The sequence below is a fragment of the Balaenoptera borealis genome, assembly GCF_965194805.1.
Source record: "Balaenoptera borealis genome assembly, chromosome: 3".
In the NCBI taxonomy this organism is placed as follows: domain Eukaryota; kingdom Metazoa; phylum Chordata; class Mammalia; order Artiodactyla; family Balaenopteridae; genus Balaenoptera; species Balaenoptera borealis.
Window position 1 is genome coordinate 90,249,017 of NC_138866.1, and position 23,345 is coordinate 90,272,361.

At 41.8% G+C, this 23,345-nt stretch overlaps 1 protein-coding gene across 8 annotated transcripts in view; it reads left to right on the forward strand.

The window, feature by feature from the left end:
• SEMA6D (semaphorin 6D) overlaps positions 1 to 23,345 on the forward strand; it is a 59,736-nt gene that overhangs the window by 29,702 nt on the left and 6,689 nt on the right. For 4 of the 8 annotated variants that reach the window (XM_082388730.1, XM_082388731.1, XM_082388732.1 and 1 more), the window contains exons 2-17: positions 15,642 to 15,800; positions 16,200 to 16,311; positions 16,863 to 16,923; positions 17,033 to 17,095; positions 17,204 to 17,305; positions 17,540 to 17,630; positions 18,069 to 18,188; positions 18,877 to 18,965; positions 19,686 to 19,903; positions 20,003 to 20,134; positions 20,451 to 20,606; positions 20,700 to 20,873; positions 21,667 to 21,807; positions 21,903 to 21,980; positions 22,457 to 22,518; positions 22,876 to 22,932. In XM_082388730.1, the coding sequence (XP_082244856.1) occupies positions 15,642 to 15,800; positions 16,200 to 16,311; positions 16,863 to 16,923; positions 17,033 to 17,095; positions 17,204 to 17,305; positions 17,540 to 17,630; positions 18,069 to 18,188; positions 18,877 to 18,965; positions 19,686 to 19,903; positions 20,003 to 20,134; positions 20,451 to 20,606; positions 20,700 to 20,873; positions 21,667 to 21,807; positions 21,903 to 21,980; positions 22,457 to 22,518; positions 22,876 to 22,932 (1,815 nt within the window). The remainder of the gene's footprint in view (positions 1 to 15,641; positions 15,801 to 16,199; positions 16,312 to 16,862; positions 16,924 to 17,032; positions 17,096 to 17,203; positions 17,306 to 17,539; positions 17,631 to 18,068; positions 18,189 to 18,876; positions 18,966 to 19,685; positions 19,904 to 20,002; positions 20,135 to 20,450; positions 20,607 to 20,699; positions 20,874 to 21,666; positions 21,808 to 21,902; positions 21,981 to 22,456; positions 22,519 to 22,875; positions 22,933 to 23,345) is intronic. The other 4 variants (XM_082388733.1, XM_082388734.1, XM_082388736.1 and 1 more) reach the window with 1 other exon arrangement.

Consider the following 23,345-nt stretch of genomic DNA (forward strand, 5'->3'; position numbering starts at 1 on the left):
CTCTTGGGCCTCATATTTGTAAGCTCACCGCTGAATGTCACTGTGGAACCTGGTTTTTCTTTTTTCTATCCAAATCCACTTTGAGCCTCTCTTGAGATTAGCCACTAAGGTGATAGAAAGAGCAGTGGACCTAGAGACAGATGACCCAGAAGCCTTTTATTAACAGCCTGGCCTCAAGCAGTTCTTTACCACCTCATCTATACGGTGGAGATTCATTCACTAACTCAACCAACACTAAGTAAGAGACCGGGTAACAGACACCACGGTGGGTTACAAAGATAAAGCAGAGAACGGAACAGACCTAACTTCTGTTCTCTTGAAGCTGACATGGAGTTCAATGGAGATAATAATTTCTGTCCTAAACATTTAAGGACCAAAATAGATAAGGTATATTTGCTTTAAAAAGTGCAAGATGCTATAAAAGTGAACAGCTCGTTGCCCAACTCTGTGGTCTGGGATGACTTATCACTGAGAGCTGGGAGTTCCTGATCCCATCCTCACACACAGAAGTTAGTGAAATACCTCCATCAGATCAGCTCCAAAGTACATTTGGGGACACAGAGAGGGGCTAAGAAACCTAGAGGTTCCTGGTGTATGTGACCTGAGCTTCCCACAAGCATATCACACAATTTAAAGAAGAAATTGGAAATGATCTGTTGACCAGTGGGAGGGGCTGCACCACCTCACCCCTGGGTCCAGGGAAGCTAGAGGGCAGCACCTAAAGGCAGTGTTTCCAAGACCACGTGATTGTGAGGAGGGGAAAAAAATGCACCTTCTGCCATTCTATCTGGCATAGAGTCAGAATGCCACATCCACATTCATACGCGCCAGTGGAGACACGTTCCATGTTCAACACATCAGTCGGTTTGTACTACAAAGCCCATTTGTGGTTTGGTGTTATAGATCAGAGGCAGCGATCACAGCTCTCCTGTCTCGGGGTTCAGAGGGAGCACATGCATTTTGTATCCTAGGCAACGCCAGCGCTATAGGAAAAATTGAGAAGTGTGAATCGGGAATTCTGTTACTTTCGGTAAAGAGCCTTTTTCGACCCAGGCGCCAAACTCAGAATCAATAAAATCTAATGACTTAGACGGGCCTTACGGATGGTCGATGTCCTAGCCCAACCCTTCATTTATAGATGAGGAAACTGAAGCCAGAGGAGGTGCGGCCTCTTGGCTGCTAGAGTAGAACCCAGATTGCTCAGTCCCCTGTTATCTCTAGGTGTGTTTGATATGTTTGATGTCTGGGGTGAAATTAGCATCCCCATAAGGAGAGGCGAGAATAAATGTAGATAAGGGTAGCATAACCTTTGAGGCATAGTTATCTCCAGCAATAGCATGGACCACGCAGCCCTTCCTCAAGGTGGAGCCGCGGGCAGCCTTGCACCGGCTTCCTGGCACTCAGCTGATCACGGAACACGATCGCAGGAGCTCAGGGATTGCTCTTCAGGTCACTCACTCAGGCCTCACAGCACCTCTCTGCGAGGAGCTGCTCGTCATCCCCACTTCACAGGCAACTGAAGTACAGAGCAGTTAAGCAGCTTGCCCGAGGCTGCTGAAGTGACCAGGCTTGGTCTCCTCCCTAGGCATTCTGGCTGCAGAGTTCATGTTCGCAATCATCGTACTGCACTGCTCGGCACTCACTCAGGCCCCACCCCAGAGGAGGAAGGGCCCAACTTTTCTCATACCCGCTCGGTGTTGAATAGATTCAGTAAAACTCAGCAGTTGGCATCGATTTACCTAGACTCCCATTTTGCCTCTGTGGACCCAGAGGTTTCAAAAGCTCATAGATGTGATAGATAACGGAGCCCAGACAAAGGGCTACAGGTGAGTCACAGGTGAACTGACTCAGGCCCAGGCTGGGCCCTCGCAGAGCTTTTCCTGGCCATAAAAATTCACTTGGGCCAATTTATTAGTCCAGGTCTGTTGGCTGAACCCTCACCAGGGGACCTCATTTCCATCAGTAGAACAAAATAACATTTTTAGAAGTTGTTTCGAAATGGCTATAAACTAACAGGAAGTTGCAACAATAGCAGGGCCCCATGTACTCTTCACCCAGGAAGTGGATTTTTAAAAACAAGTCAGGACTGAATTCTCTAATGGAATGCAGATGATGGTAGTGCTTTATTGTAGATCCTTCTGAACAATCAGTAATCGTTCTCCACATTTGCCATAGACAAGCAGCTCTTACTGTGTTTTCAAACACAGAGGGCAAATACAAAGGCTATATTTTTGGCAACTGGAAACCATAGTGCTTGGACCAGGAATTTTTGGCTTTACAAATTTTTTTAAAGTCTACTTTGCTTTCTCTGGGTTGTTAAATTTAACCCTTCTGTAAACCCTTGAACAGCTATTTGAAATCATGACATCATCTGGGAACCTCTGGTGAGGTGATTTGCAGAAGATAAAACAGGAAAACATTAGCTTCTTCATGTAGAGCAAACTCCTGTCATTGGCAGGGATGAGAAACATACGTCAATAGACTCTCATGACATCTGGGTTCTGCACCAGCTTTACCACTCTTGGACCTTAAGTCCCTTAACTTATCTCCTCATTCTCTCCTAGGAATAGTAGCAGCAGCCCAACCTCAGTCCTCCCTTGCCTGGGTATTGTTCATGTTCTTTGAAAACCTAAAACAGGCACCATACGGGATACTGAAAGCTATGGCCCCACAGTGGTGGCATCAGACAAGTCAGTAGAAACAGAACAAACATGCTCTACTTCTGTCATCCCAGCCCAGAGGGCAGAACCAGGCATGGACCCAGGCCCTATTAGCCTGAACAGAATGTCTGCGCAGGCCATATGGCAGCCCCAGCAGGTGATCTAGTAGAATAAGCCAATGTTCCAAAGACAGGCTGAGTCCTTTGGCATCTCAATCATCCCTTGGAACCAGGAGCCCTTCCTTTGTCTAGAACGGTGCCTTTCCTCAGGCCAAAGGGGAGCAGCCGAACCTGGCTGGGACCACGCGTGTGGAGGAGATAACACAGGAAAAGCTTTTAATGTCTCTTGTCACTAGTTAGCCTTGAAAGCCCTGCAGTCTTCCCTGAAAAAAGGACACACCGTTGTATTCATTTCTGCCACAGCAACCTGCTTTCTTTCTCTCTCTCTCTTTTTTTTTTCAATTGCAGACGGCTCCTTTATTTTATATTTTCACAAAGCTAGTCCTCCTCTTGATCTCTTAAGAAGTTGATGTGTTTTGTCATCTGCCCAGGTAGCAGATTCTCTCTGCTTAGCTATGGGGCTCATCCATCCTCTCATTAGTTTCTTTTGTTATTTTCACTTTAAATGAAGATTGTTTCTAGGTCAGTTTAGCTTTAAAATGTTACGCGATTTGAGTTAGGATGGACAGGCAAAATCTTGTAGGCAAGGTGTCACTAGAATTACGCTCCCCAGAGCCACGGTTCTGATCAGAGGTCGAATTCTGGGATTCCTGTTCAGATTTGCTTAGAATTTGGCAGAGACAGGTTAGATCCTGTTTTCTGTCCCTTCCTGCTCAATTCCTTTTAAGTGCAGTTCCTTTTTGAATTATTAATATTTGACCAGAAGCATTACTGATGGAGATATTGGTATGCTTTGCTTTAAGAAAACCTAAACTTAAAATGAAAACCTTACATAAGAGCTGCTTTAATTTTCAGAAGACTTCTTTAAATAGCCAGCTTTTCTCATGCATGTAAAATATAATTAAAATAAACAAAACTGACCCAACTTTTAGGAAGACATTGATTATAAAAGCAAGGCATTAATAAAGAACACAACAGCCTTCCATACCCCGCAGTGTGCCCTTCTCTGCCTTCCATGGTGTCAACTGCCACCCTTCTTTCTTTTCTCTTCTATCAGAATCTAGCCCCAAGGAAAGATCTTACAAATGTATTCATACTGATTTCTGGCTTATGTTACGCTCCAGCACTACATACTTTATAACTGGAAAAAAGTCCGTCAGCCAAAGGAAAGAATTTCCCATTGCAGAATCTCCAGCATCAGTCAGCCATTAGGCAGGTTGATTTTTATTTTATTTTTCCTTGTTGGGTAGTGGGGAGTCAACAGACCTCCTTCTCTGCCAGTTCCATACACCCCACTCTTTAATTTCAGGAACAGCTCAGTTTTCCTCTCCTTGTTCTGGGAAAGCTGCAAAATGAGGCGGAATTTCAGTGGGGGGGTGACGGAAATCACTTACTCTTTTGGCCGGTGTTGCCCATGCCTCCCGGATCAAAGAGCAGTTTGTTAGTGATGGGAGGGTGTGAAAGGAGGCATCTCTGGCCATTTGCAAGAACCTCTTAGATTTGGAGCAACTGGAAATGCCTGGGGCGGATGAGGGTTGTGTGCTACTGCTGTCACAGGGAAATGGTAGACCCAAGACTCCAGGTGTTTGGGGCGATGGTGACAAGGTGTTCAAGCCGTGGCACCTGTGCCACCACAGCTGAGTCAGCCGCGTGTGCAGCCCCCATCTATTTCTTTTTTTCTCTATCCTTTACATAATGACTGAGGACCTCCTACATTCCAGGCCCTGTGCCTCATGCAAAGGATAAAGAGGACAAACACGGACGTACTCTCTGTCTCGAGCAGAGCCCAGTTTAGTAGGGAAAATGTGAAAATAAGTAACATTATGATGAGGTGGTGAGTTCTGTAATAGAAGTCTTTACACAGTGTCATAGTATGATTAGTCATCCTGAGGGGAACAGAGCGCCCAGGGGAGCAGGATTTGGGGTAGTTGGAAGAATGGGAAAGGGGCCAAGGCCAGGGACATTTTGATCTGGTAAGTAGACAATTTCCAGGAAGGGCTTTTGAGAGAGAATAGTATGTGTAGAAGACACTGCTTTGGGATGAAGATTGGGAAGCATTAGTAGCTGAAACAGAGAAGCTGGCAACAATCAAATTGTGGAGGACCTTGTAAATCCTGGAAATAAATTTGGACCTTATCATAGAGGCCTTCGGGAACCATAAAATTGTTTTTAGACAAGGAAGTAACATGATGCTATTTGTGCTTTGAAAAGATTATTCTGGTGGCTTTGTGGGGAATAAACTAAAAGTCTAGGAGGGCAGAAACCAGTTCAGGGTGGATTCTAGAACAATGAAAAGAGAAATCAACAGGATGTACTGACAGGTTGGAAACAGGACGATGGAGGGGGAGAGATCTAGGGTGACTCCCAGGTTTAAGGCTTCAGTGACTGAGTAGGATCTTAAAAATATTACTAACAACAATAATAATAATAATTGTAATTGTTGGATCCTTACCAGGTGCAAAGGGTTTGGCTACGTGCTTTACACAGATTATTTCATTAAATCATTGTAATATTAGTGCTTAAAAATTATCTTCATTTTATGTGTGAAAACTTGAGACTTTGAGAGGTGAAGTGACAGGCCCAGGGTCACATGGCTGGTAAGTGATAGTGCATGAATTTGAACCCAAGCATTTGGAGCTCAGAGCCTGCCCTCTGTAGGGAATTTAGCGGGAGTACAAGTCAAGACAGAGTATCTGAAGTGCAGATTTGCACCTTCCAAATTTAAGTTGCCTATATTTTATGAGCCGAAATATCTAGCAGGAGAGTTGCAAGCTGGGTCTGGAGCAGAGAAGTATGATCTCTGCTGGGCATGTGGGGTGAGGATTCATCAGTTAATCAGTGGTAGTGAAGAAGGTGTGTGTAATGTGGGTGAATCTTCAAAGAGCCTGAACAGAGCCATGAGGAACCACATCTAAGGGTGGGCATGTTCAGACAAGTTTGGGAAGGTTGCTGACAAGGAGTAGCTAGAGAGGTGAGGACATAACTATGGAAGCCAAAGGTAGAGCTTCAAGATCTGATGGAGGGACCACCATGACTGAATACTTCAGGGAGATGAAAGAAGATTTAAAATGAGGATTGAGGGAATTCCCTGGCGGTTCAGTGGTTAGGACGCCACGCTTCCACTGCAAGGGGGCATGGGTTCGATCCCTGGTCGGGGAACTAAGATCCAGCGTGCTGCGAGGCGCGGCCAAAAAAAAAAAAAAAGAGGATTGAGTTGGAGTTGACCGTAAGGTGATTGACGGGCAAGAGTTGAAGTTATACTGAAGTGAGTTAAAAATTTAATAAAGAGTGAGAAAATGGAGACAGTGGGCTGAGACTTCTCTTCAAAGCAGTTTGGCTGGGGAAGGGGTGAGAGACAGGGCGATAAAGGAGGCAGCCTCAGGATCAGGGAGATACTGTTTGTGATGCGAGCCACTTGAGATGCTGGTATGTGGAGGGGAAAGAACGTGGGAGCGGTGGGTATTACACCAGGATGTTTGTTTATCTGAGCAGGCAGGGAAGTTGGAGTCTGCCCTCCAGCCCTCAGAAGGAGCTCCTGGACTCTGAGAAAAAGTGCTCCTACACTTTCAATTTATCTCCCTTTTATTACATGAAGAAACTCAAGCCCGAAAAGTGAGGTTTCCTGTCCGTGGTCACAGAGCAAGTCCATGACCCCCGATCTGCTGGTGCCCGGTCCCTTCCTCTCCTGCTGCCGGTGTCGGTGGGAGAAGCAGCCCTGACATTCCTTATGCTTCCAAGCTCCCAATCCTCCAGACTGACAGTTCCCTGCTCCATCAGAATGTACGTCCTTACAGATTCTGGTGTGTCAGCAAGGCTTCAGCTGTGTGGAGGGGGAGGGGCGGGGGGGGCGGTGAGTCAGAGAGCTGCTTTGTCATTTCCTCAACATGCCAGAGGGCAATGTTTTAAGTTGTAAAAGTGTCATTAACAGAACAGTGCAGGAAGTCTCTTCCTCTCACCTGGGCACCCAAGTTCCCAGAGGGAGGAAGGGTCTCAAAGTCAAGGGCTTTTCAGAAACCTCTTCCTGGCCCAGGGTCAGGGAGGATATATTTGTTCATACATGGTGCCCTGGTCCCCAAGCCCTTGTGCAGGAGAGGATCGGGCCGAGGGGGGGGGGGATGGTGGCAGTGGGGGTGACAGTAGAGCTTCCTTAAATGAGAGATCTGATGCTCTCCCAAGAGACTCCGTGAGTCAAGAATCACTTGGATGTAAGTAGCTACCCACGCTGCTGAGAAGTGCCCACAGTACCCTGCCCCAGCTCTGCTAAGAGGTCTTCTGGAATCTGTATCATCATCTCTTCTTCTCACCTTCTTATACTCCAGAGGTTATGCTGTCAGCCTGGTTGTCACACCATTCGCATTAAATACTGATGTTGAGCACAGATTAAAATCCATAGCCCTACACAGAACGCTCTGCCTAGTATCTAGAAACGTGAATGCTCTATAAACATAAACTTCTCTTTTGTAGTTGACCTTCAATTACAACCCTCCGTGTGTTGGTAGGTTCCAAGGAATAGCAATTAACTTCCTTCTCTTTGCTCTTTTTCAATCTACTTAAACCCATTGCTCCTTTTCCGTTTTGTCGTGTGGGGCTGTCAGGCCTTAGACCTATAACTCCTGTAACTCCATGGGCCGTCCTTCTCATGGACTGCCATGTGGACAGTGCCCCCTGGAATTTCATAGCCTGTGGAGTGAATGGTGCCCTTTGCTGCAGCTCCAGGCCCACCCCGCTCCTCTCCTGTGGTTCACAGCACACTCAAATAAAAGAATGAATGCTATTTGGGAGCACCTAGGGTGACCATCCTCCCTGGGTCTGCTGCTCTCTGTTATTATTGTTGTTATTTTGTTTAACAGTATTAAATAAATCTAAATCAGACAGGAATCCAAAATGCTAATCTTGCCCTGAGAGATTTAGCAGAGCTGGTAGATTTCAGGACACATGACTAGTTCTTTTGTTTCTTCCTTCATTTACAGTTTGTTCACAGTTGTATCAAGTATTGACAACTGTGAGACCTGCTTGTCCCACGGGACTGACTCTTCTTCGGGCTCTGAAAAACTAGGAGGACTTAACTAGGCCAAGGATGGGAGGCAAGAAGGGCCATCCAGAGGGAAAGGAGGAGCAAAGGCTTGGTGGAAGTAGCTAGCATAGGACACATTCCAGGGCCAGAACCATAGCCAGGGTGGTAGAAGCATGAGTAAAGAGGGAGAGAGACTCAAGATAAGGCTGGAGAGGGAGGCAGGACTCAGAACAGGAACTGCCTTAAAGCCTCATTGCAAAGATCTGGACTTTCTCCTAAGAGTAATAGGGAGTTCCTGGAGGATTATGAGATTCTGTGATGGGGTTTATATTCTGAAAAGCTCATTCTTGTTTCATCTACAGAATGAATGGGAGACAAACAAGGGGCAGACAGAAAAGTAGGGAAAAGGTCAGAAGAATGTGGTAAAAGGGAAGGCAAGGAACCACAGTGCTTTAAAAAGCTGTGGACAGTCAACTGCGTCTAAAGCTACTGAGGGATTACATGAGATGGGACTGGAAAGTATCCATTGCATTGAGCTACCGGGAGGTCATCAGTGTTTTTACTAAAAGACGTTATTGAGAGAGGAGCTAGAACAGAGGAAGTAGAAGACTGAGTGGGAGGTGAGGAGATGACAACAGTGAGAATGAAAAACTTTGTGTCAGGTTCTGCGAATGGGAAAAAAGAGATAGGCGGTGACTAGAGAAGGATCTGGGGTGACAGCAGCTTTTTCACCTTTTTTGTTTTTGAGATGAGAGGGGTGTGGGCAAATTTAAGTGCTGATGGATAATATTTAAGCAATAAAAATTTATAGAACATGCTGGAAGAGAAGAATATAATCCATGTTTTTTTCTGTTCCAGGAAGAACAGAAGGGGTTGGGTTTAAAACACATGGAGGGGAGTTGGGGAGTGAAATCCTCTTAAAACAGGAGAGAGGGAGGAAAAGCTTCATGACGAAGCATATAGGTTGATGTTCTTGGTAATGGGAAGGGGGAAGGATTGAGGAAGTTCCTAACTTACGGCTTTATCTTCTATGTGAAGTAGCTATGAGGAGGGAGAAGAGATGAGGGCCTTGAGGAGAATGGGGAAAGTTTAAACTTACTGATTTGGGGTGTGGGCAAATCTAGTAGAGAAACATAGGATCCCCACAGTTTTATAGTGTGAGTTGTAGTTGGTGGTCCAGAATTCTGTGACATCAGTACATACCAGATTGCCGCAGACCGTGGTTGTCTTCCCTACAGCAGCTCAGCTGCTCTGGGGCAGGTGCAGAAGGCTGTGTTCATCCTAGGTAGAAACTTTGCAAGAAAGTCTGACACAGAAACAAAGGATGAGGGAGTCTAGAGTACAGGTAAAAGTATTATTGAAGTGGTTGACTACCGAATATCACATATAAGATGGATAAAGTGGTATGACAGGACTGGGGATGAATAATGGATTAGAAGTTAGGAGAAGAAAGGAGAGCAGTTAGTAGACTGAAGGCCCTGACGAGAAGGAAGAGTAGTCTGGTGAAAGCAGTCAAACAAGCTGGAGGGACAGAAGTTTGGGATCAAAGCATGCAGTGCTTGACTTCATGATTTTTGAGGTGAAGAAGCTACAGCTGATAAGTCCAAGAGTGGAACCATGGACCAGGACTGCTAAAGTCTTTGAAATATTTTTCTTAGAGAAAGTGACTGGGAAGTTATCAGCTAAAAGAAAGGAGGAGGGACAGAACCTCAAGTAAGCACAGGATTTTATTGTAAAAGGATGGAGGCCCAAAGTCTAGAAGAAATACTGGGAAACTGGGCAGAAGCAACTCCACTGTCAGACCCTGAGGTGTAGGGGGAATGTGAGAGTCTAAACTGCTCCTCTTTGAGAAGCAGCATTTCCAGAAGAGAGCCAGGGATTTAAAATCAGCATGGTTCTTTCTGGGTTCTTTGGACTGGGGAGAAAATTAAGTAGGCCTGCTGCATTTCTGAATTCTCATTTCCTTTGAACTAATATAGCTTTAAGAGAGACAGACTATAGGGGCTTCCCTGGTGGTGCAGTGGTTGAGAGTCTGCCTGCCAATGCAGGGGACACGGGTTCGAGCCCTGGTCTGGGAAGATACCACATGCCGCGGAGCAACTAGGCCCGTGAGCCACAACTACTGAGCCTGTGCTCCGCAACAAGAGAGGCCGCGATAGTGAAGAGGCCCGCGCACCGCGATGAAGAGTGGCCCCCGCTTGCCACACTAGAGAAAGCCCTCGCACAGAAACAAAGACCCAACACAGCCAAAATAAATAAATAAATAAATAGCGGTCCCTTTAAAACAAAAAAAATGAGAGACAGTCTATAGATCAATTTCTCTATCTGGGATTCAGTAATTTCAAATTTGGCCACTATTCTGTAATCATAAAAAGAACATGTATTAACCAACCGTATAAATTCTCTTGCTTAAAGAACTTCCTTTCAGTATTTCTTTTAGTTTGAGCCTGCTAACAATAAATCTCTCAGTTTTTGCTTATCTTAAACATCTTATCTTGCTTCATTTTTGAAGAATATTTTCACTGATTATAGACTTTAGGCTTGAAATGTAATTTCTTTCAGTACTTTAAAAATGTCATTTTGTGGTCTACCGAATTCCATCATTTCTATTGATAAGTCATCCGTCAGTATTCCTGCTTCTTTGAAGGTAAACTATCTTAGCTTTTAACATTAAAAAAATTTTTATTTTTAGCATCTTGACTATGATATATTTAAGTGTGTTTTTTCTTTGTATTTAGAAGTTCTTAGAGCTCCTTTAATGAGTGCCTTATGGTCTTTTCATCAGTTTTGCAGCCATTATCTTGTCAGTTATTGCTTCTGTCCATTTTTCTCTCTCTCCTCACTCTCAGGGACTCCCATATGTGACATCTTTTCACAAGATCCTGTGTGTCTCTTACTCTCTGGTCTGTTTTTTCCAACCTTTTGCTGTCCATGTTTCTGTGTGGTATTTTCTATTAACCTATCTTTCGGTTCACTAATCTTTTCTTCAGCTATAAGAAATATGTTGCTAAACACATCTATTAAGAAGCTTTAGTTCTGTGCTTTTTAGATGTAGAATTTATATTTAATTCTTTTTTAATAGATTCTAGGTATCTGGTGAAATTCTCCATCTTGTCATCTTTTTTTCTTGGACAAAATAAACATAGTTACTTTTTTAAACTATATCTGAGAATTCTAATACCTGGGTTACCTGTGGTCCTATTTTCTATTGTCTTTTTTCTCTCTTAATCTTAGTTCTTGGAATGTCTAGTAATTGCTGCTTGAATGTTGAGCATTTTGTGTAAAAAATCATAGTCTCTGTCACTCAAGCCCTGGCTATCTTGGCAGCTCTGAACTCCTTTTAAGAGCTATCCTCATTATATTTAGGTTTAAAATCAAGAATGTAAGGGAGAAGCCCATACAAAAAAAAAAATCCAAAATATACTTACTCAGATTCCCTGCTCTCTCACTGAAAGGAATAACCTCATATAGGTATGTTCTTTACTATAAGCTTACACGTGAGGAAGGTGGTTCCCTCCTTCTTGGAGGCATGTATGTCTATGAAGCTGTACCTTATGCTCTAAGAATACCTCTATTATTGTTATGATGATGTACATAAACAGTTGTACATAAATAGCTGTACAAAATGAAAGAGTAAACATATCTCTTTTTTTTTTTGGCCCTTTTGCACAATAAGATCTAACAATAATACTCATGATAATAGTCAATAAGATTTACTAGAGATTTATTATAGGCCAGGTTCTGTGTTAGACGTTTTGCATAGATTATCTCATTTAATCCCCAGAAGAACCTATGAGGTAGTAAAGGTAATTATTCCTATTTTACACATGAGGAAACTGAGGTTTAAAGGGTTAGTTCACCTTAAACAAGGTTCCAGAGCCAGGAAGTAAATGGCACAAGCAAGTTTGTACTCAGATCTTTCTAACCTCAAGGTCTAGGTTCTTTTCCAATATTTTATCCTGCCTCTTGTGTTGCCTTCATTCCACATAACTGGTTTGATGATTTCACTGAGCCCTGGAATCCTGAGATACTTCCTTAAATAAGGTGAGAACAAAGTAGCCTGAGGCGTTTACATGCAAATAAATCTCCTTCCTGGTACATTTTTCTTGGGTATTTCCAGATTCTTACCTCCCCTACTCAGCTTTGCTTTGATATATGTTTTTACATCAAATGCTTCCATTTATAAGTTCTGTGGGAAATCTGAAAGTAATTTTTTAAATAAAGCTTTATGCAGGGACAGGAAGTAATTAGTGGTGGGGTTTTATTTTTGGAGGATGAGATTGGTGAGGGGTGGGGTATAGGGAGAAATTGCTTTCTGCAGTGTCAGATGAATGAGTTACAGGAATTGATGGCTCAGCCAGCAGCTTGGTGCTTGCCAGTGAGTCAGCAGTGATTCCACCCTCAGTCTCAATGCTGGAATCACAGCTGTGAAAGACTCTCTTCCCGGCGAGGGCCCCTCCCTGCCTTGCTGTCTGGGGCATGGAAGCTCTGCCCACATAATGTGAACCATTCAGTTACCTGTCCTAGTGGAGAAAGATTCACAGAACTACCTTCTTGGGTTCATGCACATATTTCTGTGTTTCTTTAGGATTCATTGGTGTTTCTGATTTTTTCCTCTGATACCCAGCAGAAACATCCAGCTTGGGATTGATGTAATAGCAGAATTTAATTCCTAGGGCAACATTTCATATTTTTACACTGCTTCAATGTCTAGGGTCTTTTTTTTTATTATTATTGAAGTATAGTTGATTTACAAATATTGTGTTAGTTTCGGATGAACAGCAAAGTGATTCACTTATACATATATATATATTCCTTTACAGATTCTTTTCCTTTATAGATTATTACAAAATATTGAGTATACTTCCCTCTGCTATATAGTAGGTCCTTGTTGTTTATTTATATATAGTAGTGTGTATATGTTAACCCCAAACTCCTAATTTATCCCCCCCCTTTCCCCTTTGGTAACCATAAGTTTGTTTTCTATGTCTGTGGGTCTACTTCTGTTTTGTAAATAAGTTCATTTGTATCTTTCTTTTTATAGATTTCACATATAAGCAATATCATATGATATTTGTTTTTCTCTGTCTGACTTACTTCACTTGGTATGATAATCTCTAGGTCCATCCATGTTGCTGCAAATGGCATTATTTCATTCTTTTTTATGGCTGAGTAATATTCCATTGTATACATATATATGTGGTATATGTATATATACCACATCTTCTTTAGGGTCTTTATAAATGGCAAAGCAAGACAGGAAGATGCTGCTTCAGGAAAAATGGTAGATTGAAAGAGGTCATTTTGTCATGATTGAAAATATGTGTGTGTGGCAAGAAGATTAGAACGAAATCATTATGGTTGTTGGGTTGAGATGGTAGAATTGTTGGTGATTGCTTTTTACTTTTTTTCTAGGTTTGATAAATAGGCTCAAGTTGTAAAATTTATTCTAAAAACAGTCGTTTCGTATTTTAAACTAACTATCCACTTGTGGGAAAAAATCTGGCCAAATAGCTTTAATATTTTAGGATATCTTTTTCCCAGACTTTGCTCATATTCTTAAGGTCAACTTGGTCATATACATGGTGTGCTGTAGGAAGTGGACAAGGAAGATTAACTTTGCTCAGAAGCTGTAGGTGCCAAGCTTTTAGTTCTTTTAGAAATTAATGCTAAGAGAGATCGAAGAACCTTTCCGAGGTCGATTAGCTGGTAAGTGGTGGAGTTCCATTCAAGCCCCGGTCCCATTGCCACCAAAGTCCACACTCTTTCAACTAGAGTATAGAATGATACTACCGCAGGGCCCGGTCCTCCAGGCTTTTTTGCAGGGCATTTTTATTTTATTTTTTTAATTAATTTTTATTGGAGTATAGTTGCTTTACAATGTTGTGTTAGTTTCTGCTGTACAGCAAGGTGACTCAGTTATACATATACATAAACATATAGCCACTCTTTTTTAGATTCTTTTCCCATATAAGTCATTAGAGTACTGAGTAGAGTTCCCTGTCCTATAGAGTAGGTTCTTATTAGTTATCTATTTTATATGTAGTAGTGTGTATATGTCAATCCCAATCTCCCAATTTAGTCCCCCTTCGCCCTTGGTAACCGTAAGTTTGTTTTCTACATCTGTGACTCTATTTCTGTTTTGTAAATAGGTTCATTTGTACCATTTTTTTAGATTCCACATACAAGCGATATAGTATTTCAAGTGTGTTAACTTACCGCTGGATTTAGTTGTCCATTGAGAAAAATCGTATTGCAATATTTTTCTCTCTTTTTGAAAAACTAGGATTCTAAATTGCACATATACATACTTGGCTTCTACTCTAGTTAGAAAGACAAATACTGAGAGTGTTGTATAGAATGCATGTGTGTGCATCTGTGTGTTTGACATTAAGAAGATGAAAGAGGTATGGTAAGTACTTAGTTAAAGTGGTTGTACTCCCCCAGAATTTGAAGTGATTCTCATGATCACACCTAAAGTTCTTAGATATATGAGATCGAGGCTAAAGCTAAATGTTTTACTGTTCAGTATAGTAGCTATAAGTGACAGTTTCTGTTGAAGAAGGAGTGATATTGTTGCGAAGCAGAGGTTTTACAGTTTCACAAAAATACCCATTGGCCAGTAGGGCCTTAATTTATTTTTCTAATAAATTAATAACATTTAAAGATTTTTGCAGCTAATATTGTACAATTAACGCTATAAGCTTTGTTGAGATACTGACATACAATATACTGCACATATGTAATTGTACAACTTGTTAAAATTTAACATATGCCTACACCTATGAAACATCCCTTCAGTAAAGATAATGAGTATATTCATTACCCCCCCCAAAGATTTTTTTGGAGTGCTATATTTTCTAAGAAAAAAACCCCCAGCCATTTAATTTCATTATCTAATTTGATGAAAAAGGCCTGGGTGGGGACTCAGGTGATGTGAGTCTGGACCCTGATCTTGCCCTAAATAGCTCCATGAAATTCAGCAAGTCCCTTAATTTTTCCAGGTCTTAGTTTTCTTATCTGAAAAATGAGGGGGTTGAACTGGATGGTCCCTAAGGCCCTGTATGGCTCTAAAGCTTAATAAAGCTAAGAGGACAGGCATACTTAGGGTATTGGTTTGTGTCCAAATGGTTTTATGTAAAAATATAGTCTTCCCCAGTTATCTGGTGTCAGCTGTGCTGTTTCATCCCGGCCCCTCTCTGCTTGATTGATTGATCATGAAATCATTTCATTTCTTTTAATTCTCTTTCACCCTGATTCAAGGTCATTCAAGTCATTACTTTCATGTTGTTCTTTCTAAGCTTAGGGAATTGTTCTACTTAAGAATTTAGGGGTAGGGCTTAAATAATGCTGGGAATTTGGCAAGCCTCAAGGGGCTGCGAGGGGCAACAGGACTATCAGCTCCTTGGATACTCTCGAGGCAGCTTGGGCATTTTAGGGGGGAGGGGGCAGAGGCGAGCTGTACTGGATTTATTTCAGGGATGGGGGAAGGGAAGCAGACTGGAGTTTAATTAAAATTCGAATCCCAACTTTGCCCACCTTCTTATCAGCAACCAGCATTTCTGTTTGTGGTTCTGGTGATTTTGCTGTGATAACATATGTAGTTACCTCAAAAACTCTTGCAAACTGACCTAAGATTTCAATATGCTCACCAGATGCTTTAATCAGACTTGGCATGATTCCATCTTTGGCCTGTGTTTTCAGAGATACCTCCTCCACCACTGCCATCTTTCTGTTGGGAGCGGGGGGCATTGGAGAGCTGGTGGTGAAAATTGAGCTGATTGCAAATGACAAAACAGTTTCATCACAGCACAGAGATCTTTCCAAACTATTTCTGTTTTCCCGTAGCTAAGTGGGATTTCTGCGGAGGGGCTGCTCTGATTTCATCTTGGCCCACCATGAGGTTCTTCCTGCTTTGTGCCTACATGCTGCTTCTGATGATTTCCCAGTTGAGAGCAGTCAGCTTTCCTGAAGACGATGAACCCCTTAATACTGTTGACTATCACTGTAAGTAATCTAAAGAACATTCTCCTTTTCTAAGAAGGAAGCTTTTTTGGTTTTGATTTTCTAAGCATATTCAATTTTAGAAAGAGAGACAGAGTTTTATGTCTTTATAATGTTTTACATACTAATTTATCCATAATCATTTCCTAGTGTCTGGAGAAAATGGGACAGTTTAGTTAGGTGCTTTTCTAAAGCAACCCATATATAGGTTATATGTTTTCAGTTAAAAGAAAAAGACCATTTGCTGACATTCACTGTCCTTTATTCATTCATATTCAAGACCTTAAGAGAGGAATTTAGTTAAAACCCTTTTACAACTAGTATATACAGCTAATCAATGCTGTATATCGATTCTTCAGCTCCGTAATCCTGACTGATGGTTTAGCCCATTTTTACTTGCAGATTCAAGGCAATATCCGGTTTTTAGAGGACGCCCTTCAGGCAATGAATCGCAGCATAGGCTGGACTTTCAGCTGATGTTGAAAATTCGAGACACACTTTATATTGCTGGCAGGTAATTTTCCTCTCGTTGGTTTATTAGATTAAAATTCTTTTCTCTTGCGGTGCTTGCATTAATGTGTCTAGTTCATGAAAAACTAATATGTGATTGTGATCAAAAATTGCAAGTAGCCAAGAATATTCACCTGGAAGAGTCAGTGTTGTGTACCAGGAACAAAATATAGCAAAAACCTTTAGCAGTCTTATTTTATTACTGCCATCAAGAAATCATACACCATTCTTTATTCCTAAAGCAGCAGGAGAAAAAAATCTTTCTTTATTCTTTTTTAACTTGGAATTATTCAAGCAAATATTAGAAGTATGTCTGTGCTAATAGCAAGTAGCAGTTTGACCCATGCCTGAAAAGCTTTCTTTGCTCCCTAAGCACAGTGATATATAAAAGCATCTCAGTAATGAAAAAGCACTCTTTGTTGACTTTGTTGGAGACAGAGAAAATCCAGATGATCTCCAAAACACAATAAAAGCAGATCTGTAAAAATAAAATAAGAATCAGCTTAACATTTTTATGTATTTACATGATATGACTTACTGCCTTGTTTCCAACAGGGATCAAGTTTATACAGTAAACTTAAATGAAATCCCCAAAACAGAAGTAATACCAAACAAGGTGAGCAAGTGTAGTTGGCAAATTTATTTGCACTCCCTCAGAACTTGGGTAATGTCCCTCTCCCCTCAATATTTAAAATATTGAACTTTGGTTTGCTTGACTGATACAGAAACTGACATGGCGGTCAAGACAACAGGATCGAGAAAACTGTGCTATGAAAGGCAAGCATAAAGTAAGTGAAACAAACAAGTGCCTACTAGATTGAGTCTCTGTGGGGGCTTGAGCCCACAGTGTAAGCATACGGAATGTCTAATGTTAATGTAATTGTTACTTTCTTTAGGATGAATGCCACAACTTTATTAAAGTATTTGTTCCGAGAAACGATGAGATGGTGTTTGTTTGTGGCACCAATGCTTTTAATCCCATGTGTAGATACTATAGGGTAAGTATATTTTATACAATGTGCTTTTTTTAAATCAACTTTTCTTCCTTTACTGGAATGTCGTTAGCGTCAAATCCTTTCTCCTATATACCCAGTAATTTGTTTTGTCTCTAATGCTATGGAGGAAGAAAGACAGAATTCTTCCCATAGAATTTCAGTGCAAATAAAGCAGTATTGCCTTCAAACTTGTACATTGAACAGATATGACACTAGCTATTTATTTTTCTTTTGTAGTTGAATACCTTAGAGTATGATGGGGAAGAAATTAGTGGCTTGGCAAGGTGCCCATTTGATGCCAGACAAACCAATGTTGCCCTTTTCGCTGGTAAGATTCTTTAGTGTAATGAATATAAATGATTAATGACATTGAAGGTGCAAAAGGAATTTAAAGGAAGAAAAAAGCTCATAACTAGGATAGCTACCTTGACACAGGTGTTTCAAAGACTAAAAGCTATGAACAAGTTTTCAAAAAAGAGGAATTAAAAGTGAGCATATTATAAGTATTCTGACACTTGACTGTTAACTAGGCCAGTGACCCTGAATAAGTTGCTTAACTTTTTGATGCTTCAATCCCTCATCTGTAAACTTAGATAATACCATGGGTCAACCTGTCACAGGTTGATTATGAGCATCGGGTTTAGATTTATTTGTATATGTAGCAATAATGGAGGTGAAATCACTCCAAAGGATATTATACACTATATAAGATAACACACTTAGGATAATTATGGCTATTTTATCTAAATTATAACTTTGGTTTCAGATGGGAAGCTGTATTCTGCCACAGTGGCTGACTTCTTGGCCAGTGATGCTGTTATTTATCGAAGCATGGGCGATGGATCGGCTCTTCGTACTATAAAATATGATTCCAAGTGGATCAAAGGTATCTTTGAAGAACAGCTTTGTGAGATCACCAAGGGGAGTAGCATGGCCGAGTGGGAACAGGAGACCTGGGCATCAGGAAATTCAGTGCATGACTTTATATTGTTTATTTAGAGCCAAGTATAGGCTGCCTTGGTTGTGAACGGGAGCATTAATGGGGGATGAGGAGACCGGTAGCCATGTCAGGAAAGTAGATGTTTATCCTAGGTGACCTCAAAAAAAAGATCTCAATTCTGTGTGCCATTTGCCTAACTCTAAATGCATGTAATAATCCTTGCCCACTTCCATCTACCTACCCTGGAAAGGTAACCCTGGGAATCGTTAGTTCGTATCTGCAGAGTTATTTTGACCTTTGGAGTCTAGAAATCAAGATTTTTTTATTTTCAACGTAAGAAGTTTCCTTCCCTAGTTAACTACAGGTTAATGAATAAATCTGTTGAAACAAAGACCTTTTGTTGTAGTTCATTTCCCTGTAGGCTTTTTCTAGCCCATTAGCTAACATTAAAGACTCTGGGTTCCCTGAAGCTTCAACACACCCATGCTGGGACTCCACAGACTTGCTGGCATATCAGAGTTCTCCTTGGCTTGAATGTAGCAATGTGACATCTGTCAGTCATGCCTGGCGGTCAGGGCCTGATACTAATTGAATTATCCTTTAGGAACCAGTTTGTTTTCAATTTCTCTTTCAGAGCCACACTTTCTTCATGCCATAGAATATGGAAACTATGTTTATTTCTTCTTTCGAGAAATTGCTGTAGAACATAATAATTTAGGCAAGGCAAGTATATGATTGTGCACATGTCCACTGCATGGAATTGAGCCCACTTTGGTAAAGTCTTTGCATATTTTCCAGCACTCAAAGCATTTAGGGCCAAGTGCAGAGAGGTGAGTTGCTTACCCTGAGAATAATTGCTGTGAAATACCTGCACAATGGCCAGAGTAGGAACAGCAGCCTTGGGCCTTGAGAAGATTTCATTTTTTTTTTTCTGTTACTACAGAGAATGTTCTGCAGGCTCCCTTGAGCTATGGATGCTTCTTTAACTCTTTAGAAATCTATTGATAGCTATTCTTTCTCGGCATCAAAAGGCAGGATGGAAAGTAAGGGCCCCTGTTCAGTGTTGAATACTTCAGTACAAGCCCATATGATTCTAAAATATTGCGGCCCCTTCTATGCCAGGTTTAAGGATGGTGCATTTTGTTAACAATATGGGAAGCTAAGTGGGGGACAAAGTACGGGAATGGTTTCCATTCAGCCGGGCCGTTCGATAGCTCACTTCTTACGGAGCTTGTTTGGCAGAGCAGGAAAATGGCCCTTTTTGCTCACAGATAAATCTAGTTTACATTCTTACTCTACAGATCCCTAGAGAGAAGGCTGCCGGAGTCTTTTGAACCACATGTATCTTTAGCATGTTTCATCCCTCCCTTATCTGGCAGCTTTTTGTTCCTCTTCTTCCTCCATGCTCATAACCCGGTTGCTTTGCTTTTGTCCCGTGGGCAGGCTGTATATTCCCGTGTGGCCCGCATATGTAAAAACGACATGGGTGGCTCCCAGCGGGTCCTGGAGAAACACTGGACTTCTTTTCTGAAGGCTCGGCTTAACTGTTCTGTCCCCGGAGATTCATTTTTCTACTTTGATGTTCTGCAGTCTGTCACAGACATAATACAAATCAATGGCATCCCCACTGTGGTCGGGGTGTTTACCACACAGCTCAACAGGTGAGAACAGATCCCTGGCACTTCAAAAGGCCTTCCGTATCTCGCTTGTGGGAGCCGCGAACAGGCCCGTTGTCGCCTGATACTGTTCCTCTTTTTCAGCATTCCTGGGTCTGCAGTCTGTGCATTTAGCATGGATGACATTGAAAAAGTATTCAGAGGACGGTTTAAAGAACAGAAAACTCCAGATTCCGTTTGGACAGCAGTCCCTGAAGACAAAGTACCGAAGCCAAGGTAAGAAAAAAAAAAAAAACGGAGAGGATTTTTGTCTTTGACAAAACCCTCTGGTCACGGGAAGCATCCATCCTCAGAGAGCAGCTGGGCCAACCTCCCACTCCAGGAAGGGTCCCTGCGCAGCGCTACAGACAGAAAGTCAGTGAATATGACTCTGAGAGCCTGAATATGGAGAGCCCGCAGAGTTCAGGGAAATAGCATCGCTCCTCTGGTTTGGCTTACTCTCCTTTCTCTCTCGACCTCTTCTTCCAGAATGGACACCTAATCCCTAGATACAAATTGTGAGGGGGGACAAAACACACTATTTTCCTTTCAGGCCTGGCTGTTGTGCAAAGCATGGGCTTGCCGAAGCTTATAAAACCTCCATCGATTTCCCGGATGAAACCCTGTCGTTCATTAAATCCCACCCCCTGATGGACTCTGCCGTCCCACCCATTGCCGACGAGCCCTGGTTCACGAAGACTCGGATCAGGTAAGACTGTGCAGAAACACGGGCCCTCTCCCATCCAGTGGCTTCCCTTTCTGTTGCCCGCCCCCCCTGACCTGGCTCCCCCTCCTCTGGCAGGTACAGACTGACGGCCATTGCCGTTGACCATTCTGCTGGACCCCACCAGAACTACACAGTCATCTTTGTTGGCTCGGAAGCTGGCATGGTACTTAAAGTTTTGGCAAAGACCAGTCCTTTCTCTTTGAATGACAGCGTGTTACTGGAAGAGATCGAAGCGTACAACCATGCAAAGTAGGTATATTTTAGGAGAACACTCTTTAGTACTTCCAGTGTGTGTTTCATCTAGTCATTTCCTTTCAGCCCTCTAAATTAGCAGTGGTTTGGCATATTAGTGTTTTGTTTTGTTTTGTTTTTTTCCTCACTGAAATAAAACCCGAGTCTGTTGTTTTCCTGAGTCCACTAGGGCTTGGAGGGTGGACGGTGATGAGTTTAAAAATAATTCAGCCCTTGTTTGTCACCTATGGAAAATGAGAATATTTTACCACCACCCTCCTACCTTGCAGATGTATTTCAGGATGCTACATGGAGCAGACAGTTGATTGCAAACACACACACACACACACAGTACACCATAATTCTTCTAACCACTGATATAAAAAATTACGTGGACCATTAAAACAAACAAGAAATAGATGAGAGAAATGGAGCAAAGAAGACTAAGGAGAGCTCCAGAAACATCTAGCACAGGAAGATTTAAATGCATTAAAACGTTATCCTTTTTCTTCCCTATAGTCTAACATGCTCTTCACAAATGCAATTCCCTTCGATCATCAGAACGGGAAGCCAATCTTTAAAAAACCCTTTGTCCAGCCTGAAATTAAACCAGCCATGCAGAGCAGTAGAAGATGAATCACATAATTATTACTTCCTAAACTACGTGCGTGCCTGGTTTGCTACTGAGAGTATTCCTCAACGCCTCCCCAGCTCTCAGTAATTGCAAAAACCAAACGTCACTTGCCTCGTATAGTTCCTGTAGCTTTTGACTTACTAAACGTATATGTTCAAAATGTCTCCCACGATATAGGTGCAATGCGGAGAATGAGGAGGACAGAAAGGTCATCTCACTCCAGCTGGATAAAGATCATCATGCTTTATACGTGGCGTTCTCTAGCTGTGTTATCCGCATCCCCCTCAGTCGCTGTGAGCGGTATGGATCATGTAAAAAGTAGGCTGATGTTTCTTTCCTTATCCCGGGTCTTACAGCATCATTACCTTTGATGATGAGAAAATTCAAGTTACGTTCTGTTTGGTTTTATACAGGTCTTGTATTGCATCTCGAGACCCGTACTGTGGCTGGTTAAGCCCAGGGGCCTGTGGTCAAGTGACCCCAGGGATGCTGTAAGTATACTTTGTCACATTAGCTGAGATCTTCTCCAGATGTGCTTCTATCTTCTCCAGGGACTCTAAAGCTAGAAATTTTAGAAAACTTCCAATAACGCTACTTTTCTTTTTTGCTTTACTTTTCTTTCTTTCTTTCCTTTTTTCTGTTTGTGTTTTTTGTTTGTTTGTTTTGTATGGGAGAAGGAAAAAAAAGAAAATCTGGAGCTGTGAGAGGGAAAGGAGATTGTAGACAGTGAAATACCTACGGGAAATGGATGGAGAGAAAGAACCAATTCTCTTCTGCTCTCTTAAACATTCTAGTTACCAAATGTTTAATAGAAATACTCATTTTAGCAAGCTATGTTGAAATGTCCTTTTTTTTTCTGTCTGCTCATTCTTACTAATCCGTCTGTGTTCTTGGTTCTGCTCTGGTTGTCACTTGTGTTCCTATGAAGGCTGTTAACTGAAGACTTCTTTGCTTTCCATAACCACAGCGCTGGAGGATTTGAACAGGACACGGAATATGGCAACACAGCCCATCTAGGGGACTGCCATGGTAAGACCGAATCTTCCTTTCCCTCCTGGTGCTTCTTTTTGACCACATTTGCACGTGAACATTATTTTACAATCAGCCTTTTATAATGACTCAGGACACATGCCACCTAGCATTTAACTTAAACTTCACAAAAGCTGAGCTATTTGGTCATGGGGATACATTAGAGAAGAATCTTACTTTTTTTTTCCTTCACCATTTACAATCTTGTAGGAAATCTAGAGAAAGGTAGTCTAAGCGGTAGGTTAATCTTTTAATTTATAGTCCTTTCTTTTGACTTTTTGAGTTAATTGGAATTCGTAAATTTTTGCTTTCTTTTGGTTACTTTTTACTGATTACTTGTTCCTTTAATTCTTTTAGAAATTTTGCCTACTTCAACTACACCAGATTACAAAATATTTGGCGGTCCAACATCTGGTTAGTTTTTTTTCATTTTTTTGAATTAACAACCTTTTCTTTCCTTCAGTTCAGCATTTTCAGCCCCTTCTCCCCTCCTTTTGCACAGTTTGGCAGCCCTTCATTTTTGTGCTTTGACTCATAACCCCCCTGATGGTCCGAAAGACTTTTTCTTATTCAGCACCTCACCCTGTGTAGCATGTTTACAGCCCATCATTGACCAAGGCACATCCTTTAAGAAAAATCCAATGGATTAACATAGGCTGCATTCCAGCTGCACGCCCGTCCACCCAAGCTTTCTTCTCTCTCACCCCTGTGCATTGTGAATGTTCCCTCTGGCCATCTGTATTTAATGGATGGCAGAATTTCATTATTTACCCCTTCTCTCCTCACCTTTCCTAAGACCTACTAAACAAATACACATTTCCCCAAAA